This window comes from Rissa tridactyla, chromosome 3 (assembly GCF_028500815.1).
Source record: "Rissa tridactyla isolate bRisTri1 chromosome 3, bRisTri1.patW.cur.20221130, whole genome shotgun sequence".
Taxonomy (NCBI): domain Eukaryota; kingdom Metazoa; phylum Chordata; class Aves; order Charadriiformes; family Laridae; genus Rissa; species Rissa tridactyla.
In genome coordinates, this window is record NC_071468.1 from 69,627,621 (window position 1) to 69,650,497 (window position 22,877).

The following is a 22,877-nucleotide window of genomic DNA, read 5'->3' on the forward strand; positions in this document are numbered from 1 at the left end:
TTAAGAACCACCACCTTACAAAAATAATTAGTAGATGTATAACGTATAACGATTATAACGTGTAGCCGTATAACGATTATACTAATGGACAAGAAGTAATGTAGAATGAATGTGTAACTGGTGTAAAATCCGTCTTGTTGCCAAGTTCATTGCTTTGTTACTACTGAGTTACACTGAAGATGAATGAACCATTTCTTTTGTTTCCTTCTTTCATCAGCTTCATCTAGGCACCAAACTGTCCCTTTAAAATCAGAGTATATTAGCTGCATAACTTGTTCAGCACTCATAGCCAGCATGTTTTTTAAGCATCATGAGTGACAAGATATGCAAATCATATCCTAAAGTAATTTACATTATTGCAGCTAATTTGCATACGGATATAAACTGCACTTCAGAGCAACAAGGTACCAATCCAGGCAGTGGCATGTGAAAATCAGACACATAGGTGGATGTGTGCTTGCCAATATTGGGATATTCAAGAGGAAAAATACTAGGAGGTGCCTGTTTCTGGTTGTTCCTTACAACTTTGCTGGATAAGGTGGTGGGGACAAATGGAATGGTAGGAGGAAACATGGGCTCTGTATTTTCTCCCACCCCTTCCATTTATCCCAACCATCAATGCAGGGCTGACGTTAATTCTTCTGCTGGCAGGAAGTGCTACGACCATTGCTGTCTCTTACTCCTCCCATTAGCGTCATACAATGGAAAAGTAAAAGAGAAAGGATGGGCTGCATTACATATCTGTCTAATCCTGGACTAAGATCTCAGGTCACCAAGGTAGAATTGGATTTATCAGTGGTGAAAAGTTGCCAATGCATGAACATCAGCTGTGTGTGGATTTCTAAACTGCTTGTTTCCTCCTCAAGATCTTTTGTGTCTAATGGTCTCCCATAGTCCTGGTTGGTTCCTGAGCCTGGCTGGAGGCAGGAGAATGGACTACCCATATCTTGAAGTCCCTTCTGGCCTTACTTTACTATGAACCATGACTAGGAGTATGAAAATGCTGATTTTAATCACAGTGTACATTGTCAGTTGGGGAATTCCACCTAAATGATTTCTTACATTTGTCTTTATTACTCTGCTTTCATGATGTGGAAAACAGTCAAACTTGCAGTTCAGCTACAGAGTGGGTAATACTTGCAGATAACAAACCAGCAGCAAACTCTCTCCCTAAACCTTCATTTCTCCAGTAGTTTCTCTGGACTCCCAGAGCAGTCTCTCTCCCCAGGGGTATTCCCCAGCAATGCCATTCTATTGCCTTCCTCCTGCTCCCTATCAGATACTGGGGAGCCTTCACCAAGTTTTGGTTAACCTACCTGATTCATACACTACCTCACCAGGAAAGGGGAAGAGTTATACATTTTCAGCATTTTATTTGACCGCAAGGTTTATATGCAATGTTTTCAGTATTTCCTTAAATACAGTATCAAACAACTTAAACGTTGACATACACTGAATTGTCTTTGAACTAAAGGATTCTAATTCTTTTTGAATGTGTTGTTACTTCTTCCAGATAACAAGAACAACCTTCATCTTTCTGCATTTTACTTAAGACACTTTATAGCTTTAAACATATGTGAAGACCCTTCAATTATCTTCCATAGGAAAGCATGTAAAATTGTGAAAAGTGAACCGGTTATTTATTATATGACAATTAGCTTTTTTCTTGTGAGGTGCGACAAACTGCGTGTGGCTGGAAATAGGTATTCAACTACAGAAAGGACAAAAAGAAAGCTGAAGTACTCAACTTCAGTTAAAAGCCTAAAGAGGGTGTTAGAAAAGATGGAGCATGACTCTTCTCAGAGGTACACTATGAGACAACAAGAAGCAATGTCACAGATTTCAGCAACGGAAACTGCATATCAGGAGAAAAATTTTCACAGTGAGAATGGTTAAGAACTAGAGGTTGTGAAATTTCCATCCTTGGAGACTTTTAAAACTTGACTGGCTAAAACTCTGAGCAACCTGATCTAACTTTGAAGTTGGTGCTGCTCTGAGTAGGAGACTGGATTAAATGACCTTGAGACGTCTCTTCCAACATGAATTAGTCTATGATTTTGTGGGTATAAGTTATCTTATATTTGCAGATATTTGGGGCGGGTAGGAGACAATGTGTTCAGAAACATTTTATTTCCCTTAGAACTTCTGGCAGAAAACAACCTGATTATATATTTTTCTTTAGTTTACATTTTAACAACTACAAGACATTCAGTTCTTTGTCTCATATTTAACAACTTAAGTTTTAAATAAGTCTTTTTTTTGATCTTTCCTATTCTTTCATGTTCCCCCTGTTGCAGCTCAGGACAATATAGGAAAGGAATTAACCTCATTTGAATGAAAATAGCAACTTTTTTGTCTAGTGGGAACCAAAACTGAAGGCAGTATTCCAGGTGTGGCCTGACATGTGCTGAGTAGAGTGGGATAATGACTTCTTTATCTGTGCTGGTGACGCCCTTGTAGATGCAACCCAGCACCCTGTTGGCTTTCATTGCCGCAGCAGCACACTGTTCACTCATATTGAGCTTGTTGTCCACCAGGACCCCCAGGTCCCTTTCCACAGCCAGGTAGATCCCAACCTGTGCTGCATTACTGGGTTATGTTTTCCCAGGTGCAAGACCTTACACTTGTCCTTGTTGAACTTCATAAAGTTCTTGTTAGCCCACTTTTCCAGACTTACCCAGGTCTTCCTGCAGGGTGGCTCTCCCTTCCAAAGTGTCCACTTCTCCCCACAGTTTGGGGTCATCAGCAAACTTCCTCAGCACACACTTGATCCCACCATCCAAATCACTTATGAAGACATTAAACAGCATTGGGCTCAATATTGATCACTGGGGACCCCACCTGTGACAGGTTGCCAGTTTGAAAAGGAGCTATTTACCACCACCCTCTGGATGTGGCCTGTCAGCCAGTTCCCCACCCATCACACAGACCACTTGTCTGGACCGTAACACATCAGTTTCTGCAGCAGGAGGCTGTGGGGAACTGTTCAGACAATGTCCACTGGTCGCCCCACATAAACTGAGCGGGTTACTTTGTCATAGAAGGCGATCAGGTTTGTCAAGCACAATTTGCCATTGGTGAATCCATGCTGGCTTGTCCTAGTCACATGATTCATTTGACTTGTGAATGGTCCCCAGGAGGATTCGTTCCATAACTTTTCCACGGACTGACGTGAGACTGATGGGCCTGTAATTTCCTGGATCCTCCTTTAAGCCCTTCTTGTAGATGGGGGTGACATTAGCCTTCTTCCAGTCTTCTGGCATGTCCCCTGATCTCCCTGACTTCTGAAAGATTATGGAGAGCGGCCTTGCAACATCAGACAGCGCTCTTAACGCTCTCGGGTGGGTATTGTCAGGGCCCATCGATTTGTAGGGGTCAAGCTTCACATAGTTCACATACCAACTCTTCCGTCACTGACGGTGGGTCTGTGTTTGCATCAACCTGGATTGCTGTTCCCAAGGCCTGGGCCCCAGCAGGGCTGGTAAAGACAGAGGTGAAGAAAGTGTTGAGAACCTCTGCCCTTCCAGCATTGTTGGTGACTAATTCACTCTCCTGTTTAACAGTGGGCCACTATTTTCCTTCTGTTTCTGATTGGTTTTTATGTACCTGAAGAACCCTTTCTTGTAGTTTTTGACTTCTCTGGCCAGTTTCAATTTGAGCTGAGCTTTTGATTTCCTAACTGCATCTCTGCATGCCCTGGCAATGCCCCTGTAGTTCTCAATGGGTATTCAGCCACTTTTCCATCTCTGGTATGCTTCTCTCTTGGTTTTGAGCAGACTCAGACGCTTGCAGTTAAACCAAGTGTGGAATAATTACTAAACTGGCCAAGAATACAAAAATACAGCATTGTTCACACATTAAGGAAAGTCATAAAATCAAGAGGCTTCTGAGGTAGAATACAGCCGCAGCTAGCACGCGAAGAATGCCACATCTGTGATTCCCTGTACAAGGTTGTTTGCAAAACTATACGAGGGATGGAACAGAACGCGCTTGTTCCGTGGCCTTCTCTTGTGATGAATAGCAGATATGGGGACAAGATGGTACTACGGAACAGATAAGCGGCCTACACACCACCCAAGCCAGCATTTCGTCAAATGTTGATGAAATGCTGTCCTTTGTGCGAACTTTGCTCACCACAATGTACCAAAACACACCTCCATCCCGGAGGCTATCCGCCCCCAAGGTGTGAACACTGCTCCTTGAATACATTAATTATAATAAAAGTACATATGACTAAAGTCACTCAAACTCCACTTTGAAGATAAAAAATAGTATAAAATAGCCCAAGAGAGAGGGGATGTCAGGGAAGACACCATCACGAAGAATTCCATCGCTGATTTCCGGGATCAGTCGACGGGCTGAGCCTTTCTTTCCCCCCATAGGGACGCCTTTGGGTAAGACTTCGATTACACCGAGTGCTTTCTTGGGGACTTAGAAATTTCTCTAGAGAATCTCTACCCTACATTTATAGCCAGGCTGTATCATTTATAATTTTGTCGCGCATTTGTATACTTAACAATATCTTTATTTGCACGTGCTTTGCAGACAGTGTATTTATCACCGGCAATCCTAAAGAACCTGTATATCTGCTGTTTAAATAAACTGCACTGTTTAAGTAGCTAGTCTTTTCGCTTTCTCACTGAACGCGACCAAAGACTCGAGAGAGGCCGTGCTAGTTCAGGAGCATGACTAGACTGATGGTGCAGTCCACTATTAGTGTATCCAAATCGTGATAGTTTAATACATATTAAACGCGATTGGACTGATACTGCTGAATTGGGCATCACTCAGAATTTAAACCTAGCCACGCCTAGCCTCCCACCTCGGTGAGGAGTGTTAGAACGCAAGGGGGTTTATCTTCTGCCAAAACCGCTTGGCCCCTTTGCACGCAACACCAAGTTATTGCCACTGTGCTTAGGGTTCCTAGGTGCTACAATTCTGTACATAAGCTTTCATAGTACTATTCTACATGTTTTCAGAGCAGAGTTAAGTACAGGATTTACTTGTATGAAGTATGAAAATTAATTGCATAACGGCCAATGAGGAGAAAACAAAATATGTAATGGCCACACATGATAAGAAAAGCACATTTTTTTTTTCCTTGCCCCTTTATTAAGCCTTTTCTGACTGCTGCAATACACGGAGTAAGATCCAGTATGGCAGCCTCACTCAATTGACAAACCTGATTCATCTCTAAAATAGGCCATGCTGTACAGAGATTGAGGAAAGGATTGTGAAAAAGAAAAAATACAGTTGTGTGTGACTGCAGAATTAAAAGCTGTATAAAAATGAATGCGAAGAGGGAGCTAAATTATGCTTATACAAGCAACCTTAATTCTGGCATTTCTTGATACTGGAGTGTTTGACTTTCAAACACCTTATTTTTTGTGTCAAAAGACATATAAGTACAACCTTATGATTTAATATATTAAATGTAACCTTTGTATGTTATTAGGTATAAATAAGGAAGATATCAAGAATGCCATACAAATAGAAACTAAGTCAGTTTTCACAGATAAAATGAGTTTGCAAAAAGTGTATTCTCGGTCACATTCACATTGTACTGTAGGGACTAGAGCAAAGCAATACTGGAGCTCAGCTAGGCGGCAGTGAGAGGGGAGCTACTGTATCTGGTCACACAAGCAGGATTGCATACAAGGAGAACCAAAAGTACTAGCACAAGGCTGGGATCATGTGCAGCAAGGGCTGCTTTGAACCTGAACCCCAGCTGGTGCCCCTTGTTCAGCACCCCAAGTCCAGCCTCCGCCTGACTCCCAGTAACAGACAGCAACAGCATCTCTACACTCCCACACTTGTGATGGGAGCAGTGCAACCTCAGCCATGCAAATTTTGCAGTGAAAAAATGTCTACTCATTTTGAAACTAAAAATGGGAGTTTGATGGTTCTAATTCTGCTTCTATTCTGCTTGTGGGATCCTTAGACATCATTGGGGGAAGCCTTGAAGCAAGAGTGCTGTTTCTTCATTACGTGAACATTTGCAGCGCTCTTTCTACTGAGGGTCTTTATTCAGAGGTTGCAGCCGAATCCCGTAGAAGTAAATGGGAGTTTTGTCTGAAGAAGAAAGTAAAAAATGCTACACAGACTGTTTACTTTTTGTTGTGGTTTTGGGCTTTGTTGTTATTGTTGTTCCAAGATAGTTGAACCTAGTCCCTTGTGTCCTTTCTTGATATATTTAAACAAATCATTGAAATGCTACATATTCTCAGAGATGCTTTCTGTTATGTTTTCCTTTTTGTTTCACTAGCGTACTTCAGATGTGCCTCATTCAAGACAAGAGGTTATGCTTTTTGTATGCTACAGTTGCTTAGCCACAGGCCAAAATAAATATTACCACTCTTGAAACCTTGAAGTCCTACTTATACTGAGTATGGCACTCACCAGCAAGCAAACAACACACAGACTAATTAAATATTATTGAAGAGTAATACTGAAAAGTAAGTCCGAGAAGTGGGTTCTCTAGGCATTCATTCACAGATCCACATAACAATCAATGTTAACAAGTGATTGCCCTTCCTCTTTGTTACAAACCTTTATTACAAAACCATTAATATTCCAGCTTGCTATGGAAGAGTTTCAGCAAAGACTACCATGACTCAAGGACAGAAAATACTTAGTGTGATGCCATTTTCCCCAAGACACATATGATTGCAATGATGTATAACGCAAACAGATTTGCATGGCTGTTCCCCAATAATCCTTGAGCATCCTCAGTCTCTTCAGAGATGATTACCTCATTGTTCTAAAAACTTCTGAGTATTTGCAGGCCTGATCAAGTGTAATAAGGAGATGCTGTAAAAATGTTGTGACCTACCGCTCCACAACTAAAATAAAAAAGGATGAAGCTAGCAAGCCTTTTGTAATAAGGTACATAACAATTGAAATACATCCTGTCCATTGTATCAGCAGATGATGATGGAAAAATTGATGTACATACACATAGAATAAAAGCTGTTCTCAAAACTTTTTTAAAAAAGCCTTTCTTTTATTCTATTTTGTAGAAAGCTATAAATTATACATATAAAAATAAACTATACCCAGCTGAACTATTATTTGACTGTAATTTTAACTTATCAATTCCTAAAGCCATGCTGTGCAGGATCCTCTCTCATAGTTTACAACCTCAGAGGCATCCCTCTAGTACTTACCTAAAGGTTATTTTTTATTCTCTATTTAGAACCGATTCAGACGCAAAGATTTTTTCAAGGTTCTACGTGCCATTTCAAACACAAAAAAAATACACAGGAGTATCACTACAGATTTGAAGTTGCAATTATTCTCAGATGAAAATATAAATAATAAAGAAGATTCAGTGCAAGACGTATGAATGTGACTGAGAGACATAAAACTTAAAATGATCCATTTTGTAAGATTCCTACATCTGTAAAACAGTTGGAGCCTCTGAAGGATCTAGAACAGGAACATAAGTTTTATCCACCCAAATATATGGGTATCTTTCTATTAGACATATATTCCTGGGCCCTGGATCTTGCAGAAGATTTGATCAAGTTCTGATGTACCACGTGCAGTTAAACAGAAGAGGAGAGTGACGTCCCATGTGTGAATTATACGTTTTGTAGATAATGAGTTGATCTGCACATATTTCTTAAATTTATTTTCTAGGAACTTTTCTCCCTCTCTTTACAAATGCTGCTGCTCTGAAAACCAGCTGAAGTGGAAGGAATATACTATACTGAGTATTTCAAGGGAGATCATATCACTGGAACAAATAATACCTCTAAAGACCAAATAACAATTTTAACCGCATCCAAATATAAGCCTGAACCATACGGTTGGTTGGGAAACACTCTAGATGACGCAGACCTAGACTACAGAAAAAATCATTTCCAGATTTAGATACTGGTTTGGGCCCATCTTTATTACAAGTAGCACTTAACTAGTGCTCTTAAGCTGGTTTTGTACCCATTAAAACACAGTGCTCAAACAGCTGTTTCTCCTTTCTCCCTTCCTTCCCGCTCCCTTCACTTCCCCAGACACAAGAAGAATCCCAACATTTGCAAGTTTAGGAATACAGGTGGCTGAAAGAAGTAGGTGGAAGGAGGGTGGATTGGGTTGAGTATAATTGTACAACAGGTGCCGGGTTTGTTATATACATTAGTTCACTTAGCAATACGGAAAGCATTATAACCAAATAAAAGATAATATATGCAAGTTATTTTATTTACTATGTTTTTGCCAAGCTTTTAATGTGATTGGGCCTGTCTGAAGGTATAAAACCCAGAAATTGTATCATTTTACCTGCAGAAAATTACTTTATGCCCTCAGGAAATGAAATTCTGATCCTTTTGAAGTCTGCATCTTTTGAAAAAACACAATACATGGGGATGAAATATCCCAGTCTCTACTTTGGGGGTGATTTGAGAGAAAATACAGGTAAGGAAGTATTTTTGCCTCATTTATTCTTCCTATAATTGTGTTTAACTTTCTGCATCATAACATATCAGTAACTCACAAAGGATCAGAGAATTACATCTTTAATTTACAGTTGGACTAAGCTCCCTTTAATAAGGAACAGCAATTAAATATCTGAGTCAAAGAGAGAATGTGATCTTTTTCACACGTGGGATTTTCCTTGATGGTCAGTTCACACTACTGCAAACATAACTCAGCATGGACAGCAATATTTAGACTCAGTTGAAGCTTATTAGTTTAATAACATAATTTGTTACCACTGCTAATCTTTTATCCCACAGATTGCCAGCCTTCTGGGAATACCTTAGAAAGTAGGAGTTTTGGTTTGAGATGTTGATTTGAGCCCATTACCGACTGTCACTTTATGTGTTATCACTTACAATGTCAATAAAACCCTACAAGCATGGAATTCTTAGGTAAATATATTTTTCCTATGGATTTCAACAGTGTATAAGTGTTCATTCCTACCAGAAGAAACAAAGTTAAAAACTGCTGTAGCCAAATGGCAATCTATTCTGGTACCTCAGTCTACATTTCAATTTAACGAGACACCTTGTTTTATAATTATTATGCCGTAGTATAAGACCCCTGAAAGGAATCCAGCTAAGTAACAGCAAGCTAAATGGTACAAAAAATACTAGTTGAACGTTGAGATGGTAACTTTTTGTATTCATGAAATCACTAATTAATATCTCTCACAGAGTTGAAATTTGCATTGCAGAGTTACTGAGGGGGCAAAAAGAGGCAATTCTCTTTTAAAAAATATATACCATTGTTGTTGTGGGCATCAGAAGGTATATGCTCATTATTATTAGTCTAAATTAAAAGTTTCTAATGTTTCCAGAATACTCCAAATTTCCATCTTACTATCCTCATTCTAACAACACCTAGAGGATGAGTAAAACAAAACACAGCTTTTCAACTGGGGCATGTTAACACAGTGCTGATGGCTTAAATGTATCCAGTGGTAAATTACCTTTGAAAGGTCGCCAGCCTCCAAATAGAAGCAGATAACAAACACGTTCCAGGTAACCCAAAGGACCAGCCAGACAGCATACTGCAGGGAGGAAGAGAGAAACAGTGCATTAATAATTTCAGGATCAACTGAGTTAAACTTAGTTTATTAGACCATTAGTTCAATCCAAGACAAAAACAGACTATAAATCTGGTGCATATGAATAAAAATGTTACATAGAGAATCAAGAATAAATTTTTCCCTTTCACAGACAAAATCTAGAGTGACCTAGTGAGTACTCTGACACATCAGAAAATCTGTATCTGAGAAAACAGTTGAGCGATCTGACATTTGAATAGAGACTAATCCGATCTCTTATTATTGTTCAAATGGGGAATACTGCAATATCAAGAGGGGCATGTAATATCAATTTTATGCGAGAAGTGCAAAGCTGTTTATTCAAATGTTTATTCAAATATAACTTACTAAATAACAAAGTCTAATTGAAGTAGGCACTGGCTTCTGCCACACTTTGGATTTAGTCTCAAAAAACTAAACCTATATATAGGTTATTTTGCACTATTTCTACAAAATAGGGAGGGATTTGGTCATGACAGCTGCCTCTATCAATATATTCTGTGATATTCCAAAGCATCGTTCATAATTTTTCAACACCCTCAGGGGCAGACCGTACTTTAAATTGCCAGTTTCTCTGGGTTTTTTTGTTGTTTGTTTTTACTTTGTTTTATTTTACAGTGTATAGGACAAGTATTCATGCTTAAGCAATATCTGTTTATTGGTGGTTGCCAAACTTCTTATTCACACTTCTGATGTGAGTAATGGAGTATATGTTTTCTCTCTTTCTGTCTATTCCTTGACTTCTTTTTTGTATTCATAAGACCTTACGTGCTAGGACTGGAAACTACATTTCCCTGCCGTAATGCTGGAGGATCTTGTATAATAAAGTTTGACCTGCTGTTGCTACTGTTATCTAATATTTGTGCTTGAGAACTTCCCTTGGAAAATTATTCCATCATCTAATAAACCTTAGGATCTACAAGTGTTTTTCTAATGGCTGTTGTAGCTATCCTCTAGTTGTACACAATTCAGTTCTGCACATTTGCCAATTTCATTCCACAGACCTGTGGCACTGCATATGTGTGGCACTGTTCCCTACCTGTTATAGTTGAGGGCTTTTTCCTCCTTATATATCACCATCTCATTTCTCTCAAGTATTTACAGACTTACTTTTCTTGTGTTGTTGTCTTTTCTCCTAACTGTACTGATTAAATTTTGCTAAACTACTTTTTCAAATTGGGAAACACTGTTTTCTGCACACTTCTGTATTATATCACCTTCTGAATAAGCAGACAAAATTTTAGACTGTACATTATCCATCCCTTATAAAAAATATATGACAAACCATTTTTTCTCATGAATGACAATCTCATTCTCTAAATTCAGTAACTGTATGTAGGATTCTTGCATTTCTCTTGGAAGAGCGGCTTTGCATCAGATTGTTTATTATTCAATATGCCATTTTCTACTCAATCTTCTAGATACTGTGAAAATAATACAATTCTGTCCTTTCTCAGGAGATCTAAAATGAGACTATTACCAAACACGAGTAAAATTTAGGCCCGATCTCATGGCCACTCTAATGCACATCTACCTTTTCAACACAGGCTGTTCATAAAATTTTCGAACATAGGAACTTAATTCAGATGCATGGTCTTAATACATTCACAGTTTTTTTAAAACTGAACTCTGAGACATTAAGTATATTGAGCATTTCATTTTCCTGTAGCTTCCTCATGGTACACCTGGCTTTGCATGTAACATGGAGCATTTTAACTACCAGAACAAGAGAAGGAAAAATTAATTTAGATTCAATAACTTTAATTTTGCATTTTTTTCTAACTTTGCAGCATTTTAACTTGCTGCGTTTTGCCAATTATTTTAATACTTTAGTGTTATATACAAGTATACAAATAGTCTGATGGAGTTAATACAACTATTCCTTCTGACACACAAAGGTAATTGGATTTCTTATAGCGAAAATTCTAAATACTGCATTTAGCCTGGTTTCCCAAAGAAATGAGACTTAAGCAGTAACATCCATGTGCGATGTCTGTTCCCTTGAAATAACTCCTACGCTCCTGAACAATTTTAAGCAAACTGGAAAAAAGGCTAGAAGATTCAAAGATATTTTTTCACAAAAGTTTCAGGAAAACAAGCCTAAAAATGGGAAGAGAAACTCTATAATGTCCTCATACACAGGAAGATGTACAAGATTATCTTTTATCAGCCAACACAAATAGGAAAAATGTGGGACAGAGCCACCGGAAACTAGGTTTCCTTAGATCGGCTGTTCATGGTACAACTTGTCACATTGCCTGTAAGCAACAGCTGATTAAAAAGCTCCCTGTGCACAGCACATCCAGCAGAACACTCCAAGGCACTTTGGAGCTGCTTGTCCTGGCATCGAGCCTTACATGAAGAAGTGAAACTTTTCTTTTCCACTGTCTAGTCTATCACCAAAAAAAAAAAGAAAAAATTATCTGACTTTTAGATACACTCTTTTAACAAGCATCTGCTCTTATTGGACTACAGATAAGGCTTAAAAACGTCTCTTAAAAGTTTGTTTTAAACTGCTTCCTTTTGAAATGTTGCGTTAAGTGCTTGCTGCCTGAATTCTGCGGATAAACACCGAGTATAATTATCTTGAAATACAAGGATGCTTCTGCTTCCCACTGCTTCATATTTCAGATGCTTCAGATCTAGCACACCTCTTCTCACTGGATCACATGCAGTCATAAATACCTCTTGTTGTCTATGTGCTTCAGAAAATTGCTGCAGAGATTCAGCTCTGAAGGTCTGTGACAATGAACAAATCCCTCTGATACTCTCTATTATATGTATCTAATTAGAAACACATTTTATAAGAGTTCTTCAAAGAGATATAGCTGTATTTTTTTCTTATACGTGGGAGTTCAAGACAGCTGCATTATCTGACAGAAGCCACCACAATGTTACAGTAGTCACCTATCGACAAGACAAGAACCTTGATGAACACACACTTGACCAAGCAGGAGATACTGACAGGTGGCATAGCAGTGACAACACAGCTTATTATTTTTATGGAAATCCAAACTGGAAAGAGGTATAACTGGAAGGCTATGACTGAAGATTTAAATACTTACTATTTTTGCGAAGTTGTATCCAGTCACTAAAAGTTACCTCTTTTTTTGTAAAATATATAAATACAGCTCTTATGTGGTAGAATACATTTGTCATTCTTCAAGTAAACATGAATTTATAACCCTTTACAAAGAATTATGAGCATTACCTAGTTTATGATTTATTGATACTGTGTACTTACAGGTCTGAAAATTTGCTATCAACCATCAGAAATTACTATATGATGTCTTTTTTCATAGTGAAAGGGAAATTGAAATACTAAAATACTTGTAATACTAAGAATCCGTACACCCCTCTTCGCACTTCTCTCAAAGGTCACCAAGTCGCATTATCTCCATTTTACTATCAGGGAAACTGAAGATCAAAGAAATTAAATGACAGGACTTAATTCCACAGCCCAATAGAAAAATGATGACAGGACACAAGAACCAAAGGTCCAAGTAGCCCACTACTGCCTTTCATATAAACCTGGTCACAAGAACTCGCACATAATACTCTTGTCACTTTGCCTGAAGGAGAAAGACGTCACACAACTTTTGTGTATAAATGGTGAGCAACTCTGATAGCTATGAGCATTTTAAACGTAAGCATTTTTTTCACAGAACTTTACATGGCATTTCTCTCTTGCTCCAAAATTCTTTTTTGATATGTGAGTTGATAACAGTCACATTTGACTGAGGGATACAAGGGCTCCAGACCTACAAGATATTACCTTGTGCAACTCAAAGCAATTTAATTGTTGTTGTGATTTGGTGATTTGCTAATTATTTTCTTTTTAGAAAGGTACAAAATTTTTTTCAGGCTCTTCCAAATCTGAAAATATTATGCCCCAAGACCCTTCCGCGCTCCAGTCATGAAAAAGAAACTAAATGCATTTCTAAAATGATAACTACTACATTTACCATAGTAACTAAAAGTGTGATTTTTTTATGCTACCTGGGCAACAGTACTTGAGTTGTTCAAAGATAACCTTGAGCCCAGCATGTCTGGAATGGAGCACCTCTTTCCAATAACACAGTAACAACTGTCCACAATTATGATTAACTTTGCTTCTAAAGTTATTTTCTCCTAATCTCCTCTGTCTCTGAAGATACATTACTTAGAAATAAAATTTTCAAACTTATATTTTCCCCATCAAATCTCATAATAAGTCAAATTCTGAACGCTTGGCACCAACATACTATCATCTAAACTACTGATAACATTCAGCTAATCTTTGAGATGCCTACAGCTCCGCTTACCTTTGAAAAGCCCCTCTGAAATACAAACAATTATTTGGTGGAGTCAGCTGTTCCTGAACAGTGAAGTCCATGGTTTAGTTGCCATAACTTTGGTGGTCTTGCCTGTTCAAACCTCTTAAGCACCAAACAGCAGAAGTTCTGCCTCTTGTTTCCATCTTCCTGGAACTAGTAAAAGACCTCACCTGGACTCCCCTGGAAGAAGTCCACTTGAAGTGTCACCTACAGAAGTCTACGGGGTGACTTCATGTGGCCACTTAGTAGGCACCATTCTCTAATTTAATCTGCTCTGCACATTTTGCCATTTTCTTCCCATTCCCATTGCCTGAGGCTTTCCCCTGAGAGCTGATGAGGGTCTGGGCAGCACAGCGTGGTAGGGAGTCCAGCTCTAGAAGCCAGCAGAAGGCCAGCCCAAGTTCAGTGTGAAGCCACCGGTGCAGAGCAGGATCAGAAACCATAGCCTGACTCCAAAGTGGAATCAGGAGCCAAATTCACGCCCAGGAGAGATTCAGTTATTGAATGTATGAGGACCAGCTGTTTTAAGCAGAACTACTGCTCTCAGCAGTCTAACACAAATAGCAACCACACTCTGCTTTTAATGATCCAGATGAAAGTCTTCCCTGCCCAGCAGTCACCTACAGGCCTCAATGGGAGAGAGCTCAGGGCCAAAACCAGTAGCCTGGACAACAAATAATAATGTTCCTGGCAGCAGAGGGCTTTGTGCAACCAGTTCAACTTCAATAAACGTTCATTCACTTTCTTGAATGTACTGGGAAGCTCTTACAGAATGATATAATCCTCTGGATTTTTTTTATTGCATGTTGCTTGTCACAGCATGCAGCTTGCACTAGTTTTGTTTGTCCGAATTCTTCATATTGTTAGGACTTAGACCTTTTCTTGATGGTATTTTTTTATTTTTAATCAATCATGGCTATAGTGTCACAGCACTGTTCATCTTTGTGGGTTTCTGTTTCTAAGTGAACATGAATTGATTTTGTACAATCCATTGCTGAGTTGTTGGACTTTTCTGTCTCAAATTGCAATGACAGTCTAGTTTGTCTGCTTGCGTTTATCAGGAAATTTTTTAACCCTTTGGCGTTGTGAGACCTTGGCTCCTCAGCCTTTCATCAGTCACAAATGTGCATATATTTTCTCCTTCCCTTTGCTCCCTCAGGTACAAAAAGTCTCTGATATTTTACTTCCTTTACATTACATTTTAATAATTAGTGTTGTCTGCTAAAACTGACTGAAAGCAACTGAACTTTCTTTTTGAAGACATAGCTCCAACTCCTGCATAAGAGAAGCTGGATTTCTACAGAGCACATTACTGCCGAAGTAGTATCCATCTGTCCACATTTAGATGTCTGCAATGCAGACACTTTGAGCAGTGTCTAGATTCCCATTACAGTCAATTGAAAGAAAAAGACACTTCCAGGGCTCAGCTCATTTCTCAGTGTCTGACACAGATCACTCCATCGTTGCTGTTTGGAACGCTAAACTCCTCCAAGGCAAAATTCCCAATGTCACAGAGCCCATTAAAAATCTTGTACCAGTGACATCAAAAATGAGACAGTAACAGTACACTATGCAGATATGCACTCCCTTTTTTCCACATAAACAAAAAGAACAAAGCAATTTAAACACATCACCAGTGTAAAATATCCCCAAAGGACTGCTGAAGAGACATCTGAAAACTATTGTGTCTTGTTTCCCCCACACACTGACGGTCTATTAATGCTTAAGCTTGAATCATTCATTTGTTCATTTTCTGTTTCTTGGATTCACAGCTCTTTAGGTTTTAGTGGAAAAGATTGGGAGAAGTGATAACATAGAAGCTACTTTTGGGTACTGCATTACTTTTGTTTGTTTTTCAGTGTCTGTTTCAGTGTCCTGCTGTACCATCTTAAAATATTACCTTAAACACTAAATGAAAAACCTCCATTCCAAGAACCCATAAACAACTCAAGAGACATATCGGCCCATTCATACAGCCTTCATAAGAAAGATACACAACATTTTCTCAGTGTAGTCACTCTGTTCTTAATAAATAATGGTTTCTTTTCATATGATGCTATAAGGGTGAATGGCTAAAATGTAAAAGTAGGCACATATAAATAAATAACTTCCATTTTAGCATTGTACAGTCAATCTACTATGTATACTAGGGTCTTACAAATATTCTAGATCCCCACATGAAACTATTCTGTAACTAAAGAGTTACTTTAAACAGAGGGGTTTTTTAAAAAAGACTATACGTCTGCTATTCTTCTTACAAATGGGGAGCAGAGAAATTTTCTTCTTGTGATCTCAAATTCTTTTCTTCTTGTTTCTTTTTTTGTTTTGTTTTGTTCTGGATTTTTTTTAGGTTTCTTCTGCATCCATATGTTAATGCTTATGACATTTTTAACAAAAGTACATTTTATGTACTAAAGAAAGTAAGGTAAGGCAGAAATTTTAACAGGATATGCTTATTTTATCTTTTTGCCTTAGCAGTAGAGATTTTGTTGGTTTGGTTTCACTCATCATTCAATTCCTATATTTCTTTTGATCACATCTTTGTTGTGAAATATTTACCAGCAGGAAGCAACTTCAAATATCTGAATACTCAATTTACTGCAACACAGTACATATCCACTCAGCTGCAGACACATACATATACATGCATATATTTGCAGATGGATGGATATTTTTCCTCTTATGTTACTTTCCTAGTTTTTTCAGCATTCTTTCTTTTGTTTGTGGAAGAGATTATAAAGTCTCTCATAATAGAAATGACTAATTAAATGTAAGTAACATGATATACAGATATATTTCTCCTGTATCATGTAATTCTCACTTAAGTAGAGAGAATCACTCTAGATGACACTTCAGTAGAGAGAATCTCACTCAAAAATGCTTTAATTATATTGGAATTCTAGTAATATCTCTATTTTTCGAGACATAACTTGAGAACCTTAAATAGTGCTGTTTCAATCCTTTTCTACCCGTTTGCTTCCATTCCAATATGAATCTACCAGCATCTACCTCAAGAGCTAATGGCACTAGAAATCAATGTTGTACAAGATCTAAAAGTTTGAATAATGGCTTTGAAATGGCATTATTAAATTCATATTATAGTTGGCATTAAAAACAAAAAGAAAGAGAAATCAAAATGATGTGATTTTGGAGGTCATTTGGTTCTTCAATGCATGGGCTAGAAATATTTTGAAATAATTTTTCCAAACCCTGCCTTCTAGACCATTCTTAAGACACTAAGGGCATTTCAGGCCCTGGATTTCCTCAGAGTTCGTACATAGTGATCAGTGTAGAAATTGCATTCACAAGAACTCAAGCTGTCTTCTGTGGATATATTATTAAATTTTAGGGCAAAACTGCAGGAACTGTTGCTCTAAATTTCACTTTTACTTGTAGCACCACCAAACATTTTACCAGTGAATTACCAATGAAAAAGAAAAATGAATAAGATTACTGGCTACTATGATCTGCTACTGCTTTATCCAAGGCATCACCTGAGAGTGGCTCTTACTATGGAATAAACCTGCTGCAAAAAAATCCCACACATTTAGCACAAAAGCAATAGGTGGAAGAACATTTTTATATATACAAGTCTGCCTCGATTGTTAAGAAATATTTTGGAAAATGCTCAAGAATAGATTGTGCAATTGTTTTTCTGCAGAATATGTAATAGCGCCTTAGCAAGAAGTGGCGTTGCTCCCTCCCTGCCATTGCCCAGTCTATGGACCATCACCCTACTAAGAGGCTGCGCTGATGGTACTAGTTCTTGAGGGTAGTCCAACAAGCCTCACTGACTGCTCAAACCCTCTGCGGGGCAGCAGCGCTTCTCCACATAGACTCTGTGATGTGCTCACCCTGCCATATGCTTGCATTTCACCCAGAGTAAACCAGCCTCACCAGCTGAGGACCACTTCACATAATCACAGAATGGTAGGGGTTGGAATTGGAAGGGACCTTTGGAGACACCTGCCAAAGCAGGTTCACCTAGAGTAGGTTGGACAGGAACGCATCCAGGTAGGTTTTGAATATCTCCAGAGAAGGAGACTTCTCTAGGTCCTTTTCAATCTCAGGCAGCCATAGTAGCTGCCTATTCTGCCGAGTGACCAGACCTGCGTGGAAACATTGTCTCTCCCTCCTGCTTGAACTGGACAGTGTGCAGCCAGGAAGGCAAGATGGTTTTGTCCAGATAAAATAAACTTAAATATATTCTTGCTGTAATCTAATGAGAAGTGCTTCTCACTGGAAAGGTAGTAAGCCATAAATTTGCTTCAGACATCAGCATATTGGTGGAGCTAGACATGTATTGGCTGTTCCCTTGGTGTCTCTGGCCTTTTCAGAAACACCCAAAAAGAAAAATCTTGATTATAATTCAGTCATTGAACAGTTTATTTTAATGGAGTTTTTAGCAGCTGTACCCATTTAAATTCCCTATTAAAAATACAAATCAGGACACTCAGAATTCTTTCAGTGTTCACTTTTAACAGAATGCAAAAAACGAAATCAATAGATACTGTTGCTAGGAACAGAACTCTACTGACATTTATCTAGATTCTTTTATTGATGCCTCAGTATCTGGATGCCAACTGCAACTATTCATAAAGGGAATCCATCTCCCTCAGTGAATGCATCAAAATTCTTGCTAAAACTGAACAATTTACAATAACATCTTTTTGATAAATTGAGAGGTTTGTATTCGGCTTCCCAGGTATTGTTTTCTTCTTTTCACTTTCTCTGGCTTAACTCCTTAACAGTTGAAGCCATGAGGAAGCTGGCCATTGAGTTCACAGGGCTTTGAGTTCAGTCCTTCATATTCTAAAAGAGATTTAATTGAAGCTAAAAATACATTTGTCACAGGAAATATAAGTGAGGACCATCAGGTGCTTTCTTACATCTGTACGAACTGTTTTGTAAGGCACAAATTTCAAAAATTCCTAAAAACACTCCAAAATTTTGGAAGAAAATTGGGAGGTGGCTAAGCTACTAGGAGAGTTTGTGTTTCAGGGTTGGGGAACAGAGCACAGAGACTTTCAAAGTCACTGGCTGGCAACTCAGTTTTTGGGAGGCTAGTGGCTGTTTTGAAAGCACCGGTCAACTGCAAAGGTCACTCCCCATTCTTTGGAGATAACAAACATACATCAAATGGATTTGCAGAGTGTTCGTATTTAAAGGGACACCAACTAGCACAGCTGTCTAGAGCCAACCGTAGTATGGGGCCAGACTTAATTTTGTTTAGGAGGCTAAGACAGCTGGAGTGGATGGAGCCAGATTCTAGAGGCACAAAAACTAGCTTCATGAAACTGTATGGTGAGTACAGGGTTAGATACAACGTTCTAGTGTTGGGGGCGCATACCTATGAGATTGTCGCCATGCCCACATGAGTGTGACTGACTCACTGAGTGACGCTAATGAGCCACAGGGAGGGGAGAGAGGAAGACAACGAACACACTTCCCCTTCCCTTATTCCCTTATGGTACATCTGATTGGCAAGACTGCTTGATTTGGCAAGATCAGTATGTTTTAATACAACATGGCTTTTTTCAGTCTTTTTCAATCTTGAATATATTCAATGAGATAAAAAAGAAATTTGAAGCTATAACAATAAAATAAAAGTAGGTACTCAAACATCAGTCTTTCTAAAAGACCATAAAATGCAAAATGGACTTCATTTTCAAGTGACTTCATTTAAGACTATGTGTGTCTAAAAAACCATTCATTTCACAGTGAAACCAGACTGTATATATTCAAAGGAAGTCTGATTATAAAATTGTCTCCCTTATTTATCAATCAATCAATCAATCAATCAATCAATATCTGACTTTACTCAAATCACCAGAACACATCATACATTTTTTGTTTGTTGGATGAATTATGGCCTTCCTCGGGAAGGTTTATACCTGGCTCTGTGTGCATGTTTGGCTCTGTATTATCCAGAAAACAAAGAAAAAACCTTCTCTTAGCATATCTTTTCCTTCACTTTCAACTTGCATCAAAAAACATTAGCTAAAATTATTGCATGCAATAGGTTCTTTCAGTTCTGAGAATAAACTGGTGATGTAATCAGGTAGTTTTGTTGTCCAGCACTCTTAATGCACATAGACTGGCCAAATTCTATTTCCCTAAATGTGATACAATGGAAGAATAGCATAATGTTCCTTATTCACGCCTTTGAGTTTCTTTCATTCATGATGCAACCTCCAAATCCTTCTTTTTTGGTAAAATCATGGTAATTGCGTTTCTCTGATTGTACCTTTGATCCTTGAGGTCCCTTCCAACCTGGTATTCTATGATTCTATGATCTGTTTTTCTTTCTCTGAGTATACTTGTTGCTTCTCTCCACTGCTTCTCTCGAATACCCTAAATAATGTTTTTGCCATCCTTCCTCTGGAATTCCAGTTTGTGTCTCAGTTTTGGGTGAGGGCATGTGCCTATTTTGGACTCAGAAAGGTTATCATTACTATTTCCTTTACTGTTTTGTTGTTACTATTTCCTTTGCTGTTAATCTTCTTGTCTCAAGACCTTCTAGATCAAGCATTCTCAAAACGTTCTTTATAACATCTTAAAAATAAAACAGGAGAGACTTTCAAAGACCATCCAGGAGTAAGGCTGGCATCTCTGTAACTACAGATGCAAAAAACTCCGGACATTTAATCGTTAAGACATCATTGACTGGGAAGCCTGCCACCAACATCCACACTTGATGCACATACATTGTCTTTTGGCTCTCTACAGCTATGCCCATCTGCTTCAGTGGCATGGTGCCTGCTTATCAGCTAGTTGGACAGTTTCAGTGCGCAGAGGTGCCAAATAAAGGTTTTACATGGGTAGCCTGTATAACCCTGAAAGTGCCATTTCTTTCAGAGGAAGAAATGTTAGTGCTGAGATACTAATAGACTATGTCTTTGAGCACTTTTTTTTGCACTCACTGATGATGAGTTTTGCCAAAACCATTTTTACATCTCTTTTCCACAGAAAGATATGGTAATGGTAGTCAAAGGGAAAGCAAGCAGTATCTACAGATAAGATACTGATAAACAAAGCCATTATGAGATAAAATTCAGAGAGTATGGTAGGTTAGGGGTATAGTTTAAGTATTGTGCACTAAATGCTGCTAATTCAAAGGACAAAAAACCATGCAAAAATACCACCTCACCTCATTTTACACATTTTGAAACAAAGAGAGCTTTGCAAATGCAGGAACTGGATCACACTAAAAAGGAATTCAAATGGATTATTATATGGCAACATATACCTGAGATGTTCTAAATAGCCTTTAGTTTGTCCTACAGAGATGACACACCATTCCCACAGAAATGTAACGAACTTTTTTTTTTCAGTTTGTATCCATAGTTTAGTCAATCTTTTAATTAAGAAATATATTATTTTAAAAATGTTTTTCTCCTCATTGCATAAATCAAGGTCACAAAATTCCATGGAGAACATAACTGCATCAAAACTAACAACTACAATAGAATAAAGCTGGATCTACATATAAAAGTAAAAGAAGAAACTGCAGCTATTTGGATGTGAACCTTTAATCACAGAATAGTTCCTAGTAAAAACATCACATTATTTCTTTAGGCATAAAGAAGTCTGTCATTTTCACATTCTCAAGAGGAATTTAATGAAAAATAGTTCACGGAAACCTTACTTATTTCCTATGATGAAAAAAAAAAATAAATTGTACAAAGTACTGATTATGAGGTGAAAGCAGTTAGTTAAAATAGTTCTGTCAAGAAACGTTTACAACATCAAAAGATTATTTTCTACAACAAACTGGTGATTAATGAGATATCCAAAGGCTGGAGACTTGTTGGAAAATATTTATGAAAAAAAAAAACCACCTCTGGAGTACAGTGTTCTAGAGTTCTTGTAAATCCATCATTAATATATGGGGATAGTGTAGAAAATCAAATTAAAATACAGTTACAGTTCTCTTTGGATGTATCACCTGAAAACAAACATTGTTCAGCATAGATGTTATTTCAAGCCAAGGCTAGACTACATATTCTTTTTACAGCGGTCCTAACTCAGCAAATTGGAATCTAAGGAGATTATTTAACCTTTAAATTAAAAAAGTCTTTAAAAAAAATTCTTGAGGACTACACGATGAGGGAATTAAACTGACTTGCAAGGTACCAGTACGAATTTGTCATGTATCATTAATACCATCAATTACAGCATGATTTCTGATATAACAACTTTAGGAGATATAGCAAATACAATCAAGAAACCCAACGGTATGACTACAGGGTCCAAAAGCTGCCTTGAAACATAAGATTATACAACTTTGCTTTGCTTTGCGAGGGGTGTTGGGCAAGATGATTTTCAGGGGTTCCTCCTAACCCAGTTTTTCCTCCATTCTTTGATTCTTACAGATCTTTCTTTGTATTAGAACCTATGCACAGCTCAGATGGAAAAGCATATCCATTATTTTGATAAACACTCAGTGTTACACAGACCCTTTCCCAGCACTTTTCAGAAAAAAAAAAAGAAAAAAAAAGAGCAGGTTGTTGAAAGGATGATAGCTCAACAAATTATAAGGAGGTAAGAAAGGTCAACAGTGAGGAAATAAACAGCTGATACTTCAAATGGGGTGGGAATATATCCAGATGTCAAGGTGGTATTTGATGACATTAGTAATGAAAGGCATGGTAGCTCCCACATTGTGGCAGAAGAGCCATGTGACTTCCATTGCAGCAACCTAGTTTGCCATGCAAAATCTGAGCACCACCAAGCCAAGAAGCTTTGCCAGTGCCCCCAGCATTGCCACATCAGAGAGACTGTGATGACAGCTTTATGACAGGAGACAACAGCATGACAGACTGATAACTTTGCTTGGAAAAGCAATGGGTTTTTGAAGAGACCAGACTTAATTATTCCATATTCTGTAACGTATAATGAAAATTGAACAGGTTTCTCCCAGTCTCCAATTCCATTTCAGAGTGCCAGACCAAGTGCATACTCCTCCTGGTATGTGGAAATAAGTACTGAAACACCCAGTAGGAAAATACTGTCAT

General features: G+C 38.1%; 1 protein-coding gene across 1 annotated transcript in view; it reads right to left on the reverse strand.

Moving 5' to 3' along the window:
• NKAIN2 (sodium/potassium transporting ATPase interacting 2) overlaps positions 1-22,877 on the reverse strand; it is a 565,330-nt gene that overhangs the window by 251,596 nt on the left and 290,857 nt on the right. Inside the window, exon 3 of the mRNA XM_054197204.1 lies at positions 9,428-9,508. Within this exon, the coding sequence (XP_054053179.1) occupies positions 9,428-9,508 (81 nt within the window). The remainder of the gene's footprint in view (positions 1-9,427; positions 9,509-22,877) is intronic.